This window comes from Coenobita brevimanus, chromosome 98 (assembly GCF_032717465.1).
Source record: "Coenobita brevimanus isolate Jiangsu-jjx chromosome 98, ASM3271746v2, whole genome shotgun sequence".
NCBI classification, from domain to species: Eukaryota; Metazoa; Arthropoda; class Malacostraca; order Decapoda; family Coenobitidae; genus Coenobita; species Coenobita brevimanus.
The window spans coordinates 24876416-24891506 of record NC_137051.1 but is presented as its reverse complement, the minus strand read 5'-3'; the positions used below and the strand labels follow the sequence as shown (position 1 = coordinate 24891506).

At 42.3% G+C, this 15091-nt stretch overlaps 1 protein-coding gene across 1 annotated transcript in view; it reads right to left on the bottom strand.

Moving 5' to 3' along the window:
• The window catches only part of LOC145414000 (histone-lysine N-methyltransferase SMYD3-like), a 182570-nt gene that overhangs the window by 142791 nt on the left and 24688 nt on the right, over nt 1–15091 (bottom strand). Inside the window, exon 4 of the mRNA XM_080283569.1 lies at nt 14979–15048. Within this exon, the coding sequence (XP_080139695.1) occupies nt 14979–15048 (70 nt within the window). The remainder of the gene's footprint in view (nt 1–14978; nt 15049–15091) is intronic.

Genomic DNA, 15091 nt, shown 5'->3' with positions numbered 1-15091 from the left:
ACAACATAACGCTTACATGTGCGCACTAAAATGCAAACACAGCTGCACATATCCTCCAACCTTACCTCAACACAATACATGAATGGTTCACCACAAACAGACTCAAATTAGACCCAGCTAAATCTACAATGACCCTTCTCACAAACTGGACAGTGGAACACAGTCACATTCCACACCACCATAAACAACACCCCTCTACCACACACACACACACACACACACACACACACACACACACACACACACACACACACACACACACACACAAAATCCTTGGTGTAACATACATCAACATCATTCAAACAACACATCACAAACATTAAAAATAAATTAATACCAAGACTCAATGCCCTGTCACTTCCCCATACAACATTTGGACACAACAAAGAAATCACCACCACAGTATACAAACAATATATACATTCTGTGATGAATTATGGAAGCCTGCTTGGGCTTCTAACCTCACTAAAACACACTACAACATTCTACAGACCATACAGAACAAGGCCCTAAAAATAATCACAGACTGCACAGCTACTCCACCCAATAACACCTACACCAAAAAACTAAAGTCCTCAAAGTCAAGGATCATCTAGACATGAGAGGCACAACTCTTGCCACAGCCTCAACAAACCATCACTACATATATGGCAGCACATCCACACACGCCAAAGAATATCAAAACAACACCCAGCACACGATATCATACATAAATACTGTCATTTCTCCCTCCTTGCACGCCTCAAACCACTTTCCAGGAGCATATCCGGGTTCAAATCACTCGCCGCTCCATTCAATCACTCAAAGAAAACACACAGCTAAATGCACAGCCTCCTGATATCCACCCTTCTGAATCCTATCTCCCTCATGAGGACAGGGTCCACCTGGCCAGGCTGAGATGTGGGCATCATCCAGCTCTCTTGAAGAAGAGGCTAGATGACTCAGTCGCTGATGCCTGACAAGGATGAAACACAGCACCCCATCCTATAAAGCACATTATGGAGGACTGCATTGCACACAATCGTCTGCACCCACAACACAACATATATTCCATGAGGGCTCTGTGGAAAAGCCCGGTGTTGGCCGTGGTCGTCCTCAGGGACTCGGGGCTGTTTGGCCGGACTGCCTGAGGAACTACTACTACTACTACTACTACCATAATCTATCCACTCATACACTGGTGATTCCACTCTTCACTTTTCCATTTGCTTCCAGCAGCATCCATCTCAGCAGTATCTTTAACAAACAAGGGATGGGGCTACAGCACACTTTATGTCTGACTTGGCTCATATATATGACTTAGGTAAAAGTAATCTTCTTGTTTTTAATGCATCAAAAACTCAGTTCTTACACCTTTCAACACAACAAAATCTTCTGGAAGAGTATCTCTAATTTTTAACAATATTCAGTTCAATTCTGCACCTTCTTTAAACATACTGTACTTGGGATTGCATTCTCTCAGGATTTACAGTATCTTGGAATGATCATGTTACCTCTCTTGTAAAATCTGCTTCAAAGAGATTAGGTGTGCTAAGCCAACTCCGTGCCTACTTTACCCCAGCACAGTTGTCGACTTCATACATGGGTTTTATTTGCCCATGTGTAGAGTACATTTCACATGTATGGGGAGGCTCCCCACATACAGCTCTTCTCAACAAGGTGGAGTTGAAAGCTTTTCATCTCATCAACTCTCCTCCTCTTACTGGCTCCCTTCAACCTCTCTCATGTTATCACACTGATGCACCTTTACCTCTTTTCTACTTCAACTTCAATGGTCACTGCCCCTCTGAACTGTCTGCTTGTATCCCTTTGCCACTACAGCTGGCACGTAGCACCCATCTAACGGCCTGCGGACCCTTAAAAAAAAAAACGTCGTCTCTGGCACATTTGAGCTGCGGATTGGGAGGCCTTCAGGCAGTACTTCTTTGATTTTCCCTGGAATGATTATTGCTTCCATGGCCGGGAGCCATCTGAATGTGCCTTGCGCATTACGGAGGTTATTCTCTCAGGCATGGAAGCATACATTCCTTTCTCATATCCTTTGACTAATGCACGGAAGCCTTGGTTTAATCACGCTTGTTCTAATGCTGTCCCGCAACAAGGAGAGGGCCTATAAAAGGTACCGGAGCAAACCCACCCCTGAATCACATCTTTTATACATTTCTGCCCGGAATTGTGCTAAGTCTGTTCTTCGCTCTGCTAAAAATAATTTCATCCGTACTAAATGCTCTCAACTCTCTAACTCGAACTCTTCCCGCTCCTTCCGGCACTTTGCCAAAAACCTTTCTAACAACTTTAAATCGTCATCCTTCCCTCATCTTTTCTACTCTGATGGCTCTGTAGCTATTTCTTCTACTGATAAAGCAGATCTCTTCACTCAGACTTTCTCCTCCAATTCCACCTTAGATGATTCCGGTGCTGTTCCTCCATCACTTCCCCCCTCTGACTTCCTCATGGCTAACATTAAAATTTCTTCAGCTGATGTATTTTCTGCCATTGCTGGCCTCAGTACTAATAAGACATATGGGCCTGATGGAGTCCCTCCTGTTGTTCTCAAGAACTGTGCATCTGTGCTTACACCCTTCCTAGGCAAACTCTTTTGCCTTTGTCTGTCAACTTGTACCTTTCCTTCTTGCTGGAAGTTTGCTCTCATTCAGCCAGTCCCAAAGAAGGGTGACCATTCCCAACCCTCTAACTATCATCTAATTGTTTCAACATCCTGTATCTCTAAAGTTTTTGAGTCTATTCTTAATAGAAAAATTTTAAAGCATCTTTCCTATCACAACCTTCTTTCTGATTGTCAGCATGGGTTCCGTCAGGGACGCTCCACAGGCGATCTTCTCACCTACCTTTCAGACTCCTGGTCATCCTCCTTTCGGGACTTTGGCGAAAGCTTTGCCATTGCACTTGACATCTCAAAGGCTTTCGATCGAGTCTGGCAGAAATCTTTAATTTCCAAACTGCCCTCTTATGGTTTCTATCCTTCTATCTGTGCCTTCATCTCTAGCTTCCTTTCTGGTCGTTCTGTAGCCGCTGTTGTAGACAGCTATCGTTCTTCTCCTAGATCTATTAACAGTGGTGTTCCTCAGGGCTCTGTCCTATCACCAACTCTCTTCCTTTTATTCATCAATGACCTTCTAAGCTGTACATCTAACCCTATCCACTCATACGCTGATGACTCCACCCTTCACCTTTCCATTCGATTCCCACAACGTCCATCTCAGCAGTTATTTCAACAAACAAGGGATGAGGCTATGGCATACCTGATGTCTGACTTGGCTCGTATCTATGACTGGGGTAAATATAATCTGGTTGTTTTTAATGCATCAAAGACTCAGTTTTTGCACCTGTCAACCCGACAAAATCTTCCACAGGTATACCCACTTATGTTTAATAATGCTCAACTTAATCCTGCATCATCATTGAACATGCTTGGGGTTTCATTTGCTCGGGACTTGTCTTGGAAAGATCATATTACATCTCTTGTAAAATCTGCTTCCAAGTGATTGGGTATGCTGAGCCGACTCCGTTCCTTCTTTGCCCCTGCACATGTTGACTCTATACAGGGGCTTTATCTGCCCCTGTGTGGAGTACAACTCCCATGTGTGGGGAGGCTCTCCACATACAGCTCTTCTCAATAGGGTGGAGTTAAAGGCTTTTATTCTCATTAACTCTCCCCCTCTTACTGACTCCCTTCAACCTCTGTCTCTTCGCCGCAGTGTTGAATCTTTATCTCTTTTCTAACGCTACTTCAATGGTCACTGTTCCTCTGAACTGTCTGCATGCATTCCTCCACTTCTACGACGGGTGCGTAGCAACCGTCTAGCAGCAAACTCTCACCCCTTTTCTGTCCAACTCTCTAATGCAAGAGTTAACTGTTACTCCCAGTCCTTCATTTATGCAACAGGTCAACTCTGGAACTGTCTCCTTCTGTCTGTATTTCCTGCTTCCTATGATCTCCAGTCATTCAAACGCAGTGTGTCCAGGAATCCAAATCTTGAATTTGGATCTCTCTTGTATTTTTTTTTTTCTCTTGGAAGGAACAGTTTTGCGGGCTCATTGCCTTTGGTTCCTTCTTCCTCACATTAAAAAAAAAAAAAAAAGAAAAAAAAAAAATTCTGTCCAATCTCCATTGCAAGAGTTAACCATTACTCCCAGTCTTTCATGTTTGCAACAGGTCATCTCTGGAACTATCTCCCTTTGTCTATATTTCCTACTGTCTATGACCTCTAGTCTTTCAAACGCAGTGTCCAGGCATCTCGAAATGAATGGATTATGAATTTGGCTCTCTGTTATCCTTTTTTTTTTTTTTTTTTTTTTTTTTTTTTAAGGGAACAATTTTGTGGGCTCCTGGCCTTTGGTTCCTTCTGTCTTGCATAAAACTAAAAAGGAACAGTAAATCCTGGGCAGCCATCTCAGCTCAATCAGCTGACTGGTTAGGCTGCATACATACTGTAGAGTTGACAAATTTCCATGTCACAAATTTCAGTATTTCATCATCATCTACATCTGGACTTCCTTTCCCATCTTAGGGTGGGGTGAGGTGAAGCAGTGTCCCGAAAGCCAAAGTTTGCCCAAATCAATGGGCCCCACTTCCATCCACTCATCATTCAAACCTATGGAATCCTGGCTCCATCTCACTGGCCAAAAGGTTTCCACCATTTCCACCAAGTACTACAGTTTCACATATACCAACCTGGCAGAGTTAATCTGAAGGCTGTCACATTAAAAAGGGGTGCCAAATCCCTGGTCATATGCTTCTCCAAACAAAATTCAACCAGCCAGCTTGATCTCTTGTCTGTCCCTTAACATCAGCAACTTCCATAACTATCTTCCTCATACACTCATTCATCGTATCTCTCCACCTTCTTCTTGGCCTACCTTGCCTCCTCCCTCCTTCAAATTCGCTCAGATATACCCTTTTCATCACTCTATTGTCATCCATTCCCTCCACATGACCATATCATCTCCGTACACTCTCTTTGACTCTGGTGTCAATAGACTTCCTTACTTCGCATCTTTCACAAATCACATTATTCCGTATCCTGTCCATTCTCTCTACTCCACATACACTCCTCAACAGTTCCAAATCCACTGCTCTTACTCTTGACTTTTCATTTTCATCCCACACCATGGTCTCACACCCATATGTTAAAGTTGGCACTAGCACTCATTCATGTAAGCCTCGTACAGATGCAACACACGAGCCTCTGTTTCTTATCAAGGCCTTCATAGCACCAGCTACTTTTCTTCCTTGTGTCACTCTATTTCCCATTTCTTTTGCACATTTCCCTCTCTTTTCTATCACTGTACCCAGGTATTTGAATGCTCTCACCAAGTCCAGTCTCTACATTCACTGTAACATCACACCGTTTTTTTTTTTTTTTTTAATGCGAGGAAGAAGGAACCAAAGGCCATGAGCCCGCAATAACAGTTCCCTCCAAGAGAATAACAAAATACAATAGAGCGCCAAATTCAAGATCCGATCATTTCGAGATGCCTGGACACACTGCGTTTGAAAGACTGGAGATCATAGGCAGCAGGAAATACAGACAGAGGGAGACAGTTCCAGAGTTGACCTGTTGCATAAATGAAGGACTGGGAGTAACAGTCAACTCTTGCATTAGAGAGTTGGACAGAAAAGGGATGAGAGTTTGCTGCTAGACGGGTGCTACGCGCCTGTCGTAGAGGTGGAGGAATGCATGCAGACAGTACAGTGGAGCAGTGACCATTAAAGTAGCGACAGAAAAGAGATAAAGATGCAACAGTGCGGTGAAGAGACAGAAGTTGAAGGGAGTGAGAAAGAGGAGAAGTGTTAATGAGACGAAAAGCCTTTGCCTCCACCCTATTGAGAAGAGCTGTATGTGAGGAGCTTCCCCACACATAAGAGTTGTACTCCACACAGGGGCGGATAAAGCCCCTGTATAGTCATCAATTGTGCAGGGGTAAAGAAAGAATGGAGTCGGCTCAGCACACCCAATCTCTTGGAAGCAGATTTTACAAGAGATGTAATATGATCTTTCCTAGATAAGTCCCGAGTAAATGAAACCCCAAGCATGTTCATGGATGATGCAGGATTAAGCTGAATATTATTAAACATTAGTGGGTATACCTGTGGAAGATTTTGTTGGGTTGATAAGTTTAAGGACCGAGTCTTAGATGCATTAAAAACAACCAGATTATTTTTACCCCAGTCAGAGATACGAGCCAAGTCAGACATTAGGTGTGCCATAGCCTCATCCCTTGTTTGTTGATGTAACTGCTGAGATGGGCGTCGCGGGAACCAAATGAAAAGGTGAAAGGTGGAGTCATCAGCGTATGAGTGGATAGGGTTAGATGTACAGCTTAGAAGGTCATTGATGAATAAAAGGAAGAGAGTTGGTGATAGGACAGAGCCCTGAGGAACACCACTGTTGATAGATCTAGGAGATGAACGATGACCATCTACAACAGCAGCTATAGAACGACCAGAAAGGAAGCTAGCGATGAAGGCACAGACAGAAGGATAGAAACCGTAAGAGGGCAGTTTGGAAATTAAAGATTTCTGCCAGACTCGATCGAAAGCCCTTGAGATGTCAAGTGCAATGGCAAATCTTTCGCCAAAGTCCCGAAAGGAGGATGACCAGGAGCCTGAAAGGTAGGTGAGAAGATCGCCAGTGGAGCGTCCCTGACGGAACCCATACTAACAATCAGAAAGAAGGTTGTGATAGGAAAGATGCCTTAAAATTTTTCTATTGAGAATTGACTCGAAAACTGTAGAAATACAGGACGTTAAAGCAATTGGACGATAGTTGGAGGGTTGGGAGTGGTCACCCTTCTTTGGGACTGGCTGAATGAGAGCAAACTTCCAGCAAGAAGGAAAGGTACAAGTTGATAGACAAAGGTGAAAGAGTTTGCCTAGGAAGGGTGTAAGCACAGAAGCACGGTTCTTGAGAACAACAGGAGGGACTCCATCAGGCCCATATGCCTTGTTAGTATTGAGGCCAGCAATGGCAGAAAATACATCAGCTGAAGAAATTTTAATGTCAGCCATGAGGAAGTCAGAGGGGGGAAGTGATGGAGGAACAGCACCAGAATTGTCTAAGGTGGAATTGGAGGAGAAAGTCTGTGTGAAGAGATCTGCTTTATCAGTAGAAGAAACAGTTACAGAACCATCAGAGTAGAAAAGATGAGGGAAGGATGATGAGGTAAAGTTGTTAGAAAGGTTTTTGGCAAGGTGTCAGAAGGAGCGGGAAGAATTCAATTTGGAGAGTTGAGAGCATTTAGTACGGATGAAATTATTTTTAGCAGAGCGAAGAACAGACTTAGCATCATTCCAGGCAGAAATGTAAAGATGATGTGATTCAGGGGTGGGTTGGCTCCAGTACCTTTTGTAAGCCCTCTTCTTGTTGCGGACAGCATTAGAACAAGCGTGATAAAAACCAAGGCTTTCTCGCGTTAGTAAAAGGATATGAGAAAGGAATGTATGCTTCCATGACCGAGAGAATAACCTCCGTAATGCGCAAGGCACACTCAGATGGCTCCCGGCCATGGAAGCAATAATAATTCCTGTGAAAATCAAAGGTGTCACCTTCTCTCTCAATAAACATCACTTTACTCGTTTTTACATTTACTCTCAAGGCACAACGGTCCCAGACATCTACAAAACTCTGTAGCAGTCTATCAAGCTCTTGTCTGGTATTTCCAAGCAGTACTGCATCATCAGCATACAACAATTTTGAGATATTCCATCCATCACAATTCATTACCAATGCCATCCCTCTCTTCATTACTTGTGCTTTTTACTTCTCTCATCACCCCATCCATATACATATTGAACAACCATGGGAACATCACACAACCTTGTCGCACACCAATAATTATCGTGAACCATTCACTCAAATGCCCATCTACCCTTACACATGCTTCACTACTATCATAAAAGCTCTTAATGGAACCTAGCACCTTACCATCTACACTATACATATGCAGAATCTTCCACAATCCTTCTCTGTTTACTTTGTCATAAGCTTTTTCCAGATCAATAAATACTATAAACATCTTATAGTCCTTATTTTCACACACAAAACATTCTCTCTTCATTTAATATCACACACTGCATTATTGTTAGCTCCTGCACTGTTATTTGGTGATAGGAATGGTGTTTCAGCAGCCTTCCTGTACAAAATGAAACAAGAGGCAGACGATCACAGCAAATGTAAACACTGGGGATCCATCTTGGCTCAATGAGCTGACTGAGTGGCCCCATCATCAGCTGACTTGGAAGGCTGTGTGTGTACAGTTGGCATGATTTCCAAGTCACAAGTTTCAGTACTTCACACACGAAAAGTTTTCACTTCACTTGACATCACTCACTGCACTATTTGTTGACCCTTGCAATATTATTTGGTAACAACAATAGTGTTTCAATAACATTCCATGCACAAAATGGGACAAAAGGTAGGTGATCACAGTGAATGTAAACACTGGGCAGCCATGCTGGCTCAGACAGGTGTCTGTTGACTTGTATGCATCACCACATCTGCACAAGATTTGCAAAGGTGGCCATTGCAAGTATCATTCTAGCGAAATTGTGACCTGTTTTTCTACCATTACTTCAAAAATGTGAAGAACTTTTGAATTATCACTGTAATGATTCATCACATGGCAAACAGTTGTATAATGAGACCTGACTGTAATAATTTCAATACTGCTCACATTTCTCCAGGTCTGATGTCATTTGCCAATTTTGAGATCACACTTAGACCAACACCAAATCAGCAATACATATGATTCTTTTTTTTTTTTTTTTTTTTTGCTAGGAAGAAGGAACCAAAGGCCATGAGCCCGCAATAACTGTTCCTTCCAAGAGAAAAACAAAATACAAGAGAGAGCCAAATTTAAGATCCGATCATTTCGAGATGCCTGGACATGCTGCATTTGAAAGACCAGAGATCATAGGAGGCAGGAAACACAGACAGAGGGAGACAGTTCCAGAGTTTACCTGTTGCATAAATGAAGGACTGGGAGTAACGGTTAACTCTTGCATTAGAGAGCTGGACAGAAAAGGGATGGGAGTTTGCTGCTAGACGGGTGCTACGCGTCCGTTGTAGAGGTGAAGGAAAGCATGCAGACAGTTTAGAGGAGTAGTGACCATTGAAGTAGAGATAGAAAAGAGATGAAGAGGCAACACAGCAGTGAAGAGACAGAGGTTGAAGGGAATCAGTAAGAGGAGGAGAGTCAATGAGACGAAAAGCCTTTGGCTCCACCCTATTGAGAAGAGCTGTATGTGGGGAACTTCCCCACACATGAGAGTTGTACTCCACACAGGGGTGGATACAACCCGTGTATAGAGTCAACAATTGTGCAGAGGTAAAGAAGGAAAGGAGTTGGCTCAGCACACCTAATCTCTTGGATGCAGATTTTACAAGAGATGTAATATAAGCTTTCCAAGATAAGTCCCAAGTGAAGGAAACCCCAAGCATGTTCAAAGATGATGCAGGATTAAGCTGAATATTATTAAACATTAGTGGGTACACCTGTGGAAGATTTTGTAGGGTTGATAAGTGTAAGAATTGAGTCTTTGATGCATTAAAAACAACCAGATTATTTTTACCCCAGTCAGAGATACGAGCCAAGTCAGACATTAGGTGTGCCATAGCCTCATCCCACGTTTGCTGAAGTAATTGCTGAGATGGATGTTGTGGGAACCAAATGGAAAGGTGAAGGGTGGAGTCATCAGCGTACGACTGGATAGGGTTAGATGTACAGCTTAGAAGTTCATTGATGAATAAAAGGAAGAGAGTTGGTGATAGGACAGAGCCCTGAGGAACACCACTGTTGACAGATCTATGAGAAGAACGATGGCTGTCTACAACAGCGGCTATAAATGACAAGAAAGGAAGCTATAGATGAAGGCACAGATAGCAGGATAGAAACCGTAAGAGGGCAGTTTGGAAATTAAAGATTTATGCCTGACTCGATCGAAAGTTTTAGAGATATCAAGTGCAATGGCAAAGCTTTCGTCAAAGTCCCGAAAGGAGGATGACCAGGAGTCTGAAAGGTAGGTGAGAAGATCACCAGTGGATCGTCCCTGACGGAACCCATACTGACGAGACAGCAAAGGACTCACCCTTTGGAACTTCAGAAGTGACTGAAGCCAAATAAGAAGAAATTCCAATGATCACTGCTGGCTATATCCTATCTGTTAGCCAGTTTTCCATCCAGAGTGTAACCTATGTATTAATACCTAGTATGTGCACTTTGGCCATGAATCAGAGGTGAAGTACTTTGTGGAATGCCTTTTGAAAGTCAAATCAAAAGATGTGTATTGCTTTATTCCCTTCAAACTCACTCAAACTTTTTTGTGGAAAAATCTGAGAGAGAGAGAGAGAGAGAGAGAGAGAGAGAGAGAGAGAGAGAGAGAGAGAGGTATTTTTTAAGGTCATTACTTACGTCAAATAAAACTACTACAGTACTGTATATAAAATCGGATGAATTATTGAACCTTATACCAGGAACTTCAATGGTATAATTAACAGCAAAGTAAATGGAATATTCTCCTTTGTATCTGAAGACAATTAAAAAAAAGAGGTTATGCATGAAAATATGATGGAAACACACAACATGGCAAAATATGTCAAGCATACACCAGCCGCATTTTCATGAGGCCTTTTTAGACCAGTCAAAGCTTTCTGGACCTCTTGATGCTCGCAAGAATGGATTTTAGACCAGTGTGTGTGGATAGTGAACTGAGTGAATTTTTCTATTTGAAGGTTGGATTGAAACGAGATGTGTCATGTCTCCATGGCTGTTCAATCTGTATACAGATGGAGTTATAAAAGTGATACAAGGTAGGGCAGTGGATGTTGGAGCGTGTGGAAGCTCCCTGTATTGCTGTTCGCAGATGATACCGTGTTGTTAAGTGAAGATGAAGGGAGCTGCAAGGCTTGGTGAATGAGTTTGGGAAAGTGTGTAAAAAAAAGGAATCTAAAGGTGAATGTAAGGAAGAGTAAAGGTATGGTCTCTGAGAGATATGAAGTCACTGAATGTACAGTGAGGCTAGATGAGGAGGAAAAGGAAAGTGTGAGTGCGTTTAAGTACTTGGGTAGTGTGATGAATAAGGATGGAAGTTTAGAGGATGAAGTGCTTGAAAGGGTACAATGAGGAAGAAAGGTTGCTGGTTCTTTGAAAGCAAAGATTAAAGACAGGGAAGTGAGCATGGAAGTGAAAAAGTTACTGCATGACAGTACAGTAAAACTTCAATATAACAGTCTTCAATAGACCGGAATTCGCTTTTATCAGAATCAAGGAGCAACCGGACTAAATTCCTATATGTCGGAAAAAGTCCTATAAAGCCACAAGCAGTCCGGACTGCCTGACCACTTCAGCTATGTTCACCAAAATAAGGTAAATAAAAGATTTGTTTATCAGTGTACAGTCCAGTATTATTATATATATTATACCATTTGATTATTGTGGTGAAGGTATAATACAGTACAGTACTGCAATGGTAGCAAAAACAGTTTAAAAACCATTGGTGCGATCCAGACTAATGTCTGATACAGTATATCGGAAAAGGTCAGTGTTGGCAGGGGGAAGTCCGGATGTCACTTTTATCAGAATTTCACTTTTTTCAGAATGGCTTGGGCCCCAATTAGTCCGTTATTGTGAGGTCTTGCTGTACTGTGATATATAACGTATGGAAGTGAAGCTTGGACCTTGTTGAAGGAACACGAGTCAAGTGAGTGCAGTGGAAATGAGTTATCTGAGAGGAGCATATGGAGTCACATGGATAGACATACTGACAAACCAGGAAGTGAAGAAGTGTTGTGGTGTGGATGTGATAGGAAGTGTTAGGAGAAACACACTGAGGTGGTTTGGTCATGTGGAGAGGATGGAGAGTGAGAGACTGATGAGGAGAGTGTATGTGAGTGAGGTGGAGGGCAAGGATGAGATGGAGGGATGGAGTGGAGAGGTATATGAGAGAGGGGGTGTGAGCTGAGAGCAGGGCAGTGGAATGGCAGGGGATAGGGCAACATGGAGGCACTTTTGTTTGTGTCCACCCCTTGCGAGATTGGGGAGTCTGGCAATAGATAGATAGATAGATAGATGGACCATCTTTAATGTGCACCTACTGGCTGGGGGATCGCATGGGCAGACCCATGGTGGAATCAGCTGAGTTATCAAAACAGACAGAGAATGGGATGATGATAAATCCATTTAGCTATGAATATTGTCATTATCAGTGAACACAGTAGCTGCTTCTACGTCACAGAAAGTATGACAACTCGCCAGTGTGTCACTATTACAATCATGACAATGACCTCATTACACCATGAAGTAAATGATCAGCTCACCTTTTCAGTTAAAACTCTAATAACCAGAGGCAAAGGATACAGTACTCATCCTTAACAAATTATTACAGGGAAATAGTTGTAAGTGCCATTATTACCTTATAATAATTCACAGACTTACAAAATTTGGCTTTCTCTCCAGACGTTATTTCACTAATTCAGCAGTAACTTAAGAAATTTCTCAGTTCAGGCTTAAACATGTATTCATTTCAAATAACATTTACATCTACAGTACATCATCAGCTCATGTCACTTTTGACCATCAATTGTGTGAAATTCTATTTTAAAAATAATATTCAGCTTTTACTTCTGTCAGCCATCTTTGTTGTATCAGTTGTTTACCCCAGGCATGGGACGTTCCTGGCTGTCCTAGCTGCCCAGTGCTACAGCACATCCATTGTGCGTGGGGCTAGGTAACCCAGTTCTGGCTCTGAGGCAGGACTGCTTAAGGCAAGTCCTGACCAGTCTAATTTGTCTGAAACTGTCTCACCAGAACAGCCACAGGAATAGTCTCGACTTATCCAGCCCAGTCTGAAAGCCTCATGAAAATTCAACGCGGCTATACGTACACATGAGAGAGAGAGAGAGAGAGAGAGAGAGGATAAGGGTAAGAGGGAAAGACAAAGACAGGTGGACAGACAGAGAGGTTACAGGGGAGGGAGGGGTGGACAATTGAAGAGGTTAGAGGGGAGGGAGGGGTGGACAATTGAAGAGGTTAGAGGGGAGGGAGAGGTGGACAGGCAGAGAGGCTAGAGGGGAGGGAGAGGTGGACAGGCAGAGGCTAGAGGGGAGGGAGAGGTGGGCAGACAAACAGGTATGATGGGAGGGAGATGAGGAGGCATTAGGTATAGTGACCACTCTTCAATGCAGTAAAATACTGTGAGGTTAGAGGGGTAGGAAGAGGAGAAAGCATGAGTTAGAGATGCCACTGTCCAGTACCGTGAAGTTAAAGGGGAAGGAAAAGGAGGCAGAATGAAGTAGAGTTACCATCTTGCACTACTGTATGATACGTTTATCTTTTTCATCTCCTGTGGTTTTACTGCTCGATACAGGTTGTTATATATACGCAACATACACTACAAAAAGTTATAATTCTTACAAATTTACAATACAGGCAGTGAAGAAACTATCAAAACAGCAACACAGTATATACAACAAATATCAGATGAAACATGTCCCCAGCTTAGGCAAGGCTTGGGTTGAGAACTGTGGTTGGCAGTTCATGGGTGATCATAACTGCATCTATCCCCCACTATTTTTCCCATAAGAATGTTAAGAAATAGGGGGGTTAGGTTCCTGACCACTTTCATCATTCAAAAAACATTCGATAAAGATATAAAAAATACTGGTATATATGGACAAAAGTGACACAGGGATTTGAGGTGTTTTCTTAAAGACCTACATTCTCAAGGAAAATTATTTTAGTATTACATACATCTCAAATGATAGACAATTGATTTTCGACCCCCCAAAATATTGGAGAACAAACAAATTATGCCTACTTAATTATATTAAAGAAAGCTGCTTGAACGCCTTTGATAGCGTGTTTATATCCAATCCCGCCTACTGGACATGATGTCACTACACCATACAAACTCCAATGTATTTAATTTAAAAGCATAAATAGCAGTGGAGGTCTAACTGGAATTGCTGAAACCTAACTGGGAGGCTTTACCCCTGGACCCCCCAATGATTATAACTTACCTAACCTAGTGCAAACTAAGATATGCATTCCATAAAACTAGAGCCAAAACAGTATCGTGCATTACGAGTGTTCGTTGATCATTGGCGCAATCATCACCAGGGTTATCATTTGGTAATTTTTTCAATACCAAATGTGGGCCAATTTGGTAATGAAAAACTCATTTGGTAATGTACCTGCATGATCCATTACCAAACGGATTTTTCACATGTATGAAGATACAGAGGATGGAAACGGTGGATTGTCTGCTCTCTTTGATTTATCTGCTAGCCTACCTAGCGCAAAAGTAATCATGCTGCAAATTATAAGGAAAGTGATTATTTCCATTTGCATATAAAATCAGTAAAGAATAAATGCTTGATTTAAGAATTTGGAAATGAAAAATTAGATTTGGTAATGAAAATTGCGGAGTCTGGAAAATGTGGCTGAGTTCAGATCTGGCAGCCCTAATTGATACCCGACTATGTGATGGCGAAACGTTCACTCAGGTTGGTGAGCACATGACTGTGCTTGACAAGGGTAATAGCAGGGGTCTTGGGTGGAGCCATGGTGGTGCTGTAGTAATCCATGAGGACAAACAGAAATGCAAAAGGATGAAGAGGCAACTGATCAGCAGGGCAGAGCTCAGGAGACAGGCAGCTCAGCCAGTCTGTCTGGAGGCATGTGGTTTGAACTGTCAAAATGGTGTGGATAACCATGTCGAACAACGAAAAAGAATATGAATTTATGTCTAAACAACAAATTGTTGAATAACGATTGGTTGAAAACTGAGGGTCTGGTGTAACAGCTTAATAATCCAGATTGAGTCCCGATTAACATAGACTTTACTGTAATGGGCATCCTCCCCCATCCAGATTATCTGGAAAATTGGTTAACATGGACTGGTTTTCTCACAATTACACAAGATTAAGTGGATTTGCTATACTGCAAAGGTAACTTACGGTTCATGAGTTCCTTGAACTTCCTGGTTTTGCCCTCTACAACCTTCTCTTCCAGCTGGTCTCCTCCATTCTGTGCCAGGAGAAATGCTTATTATATTATTTCTGCTTTAATG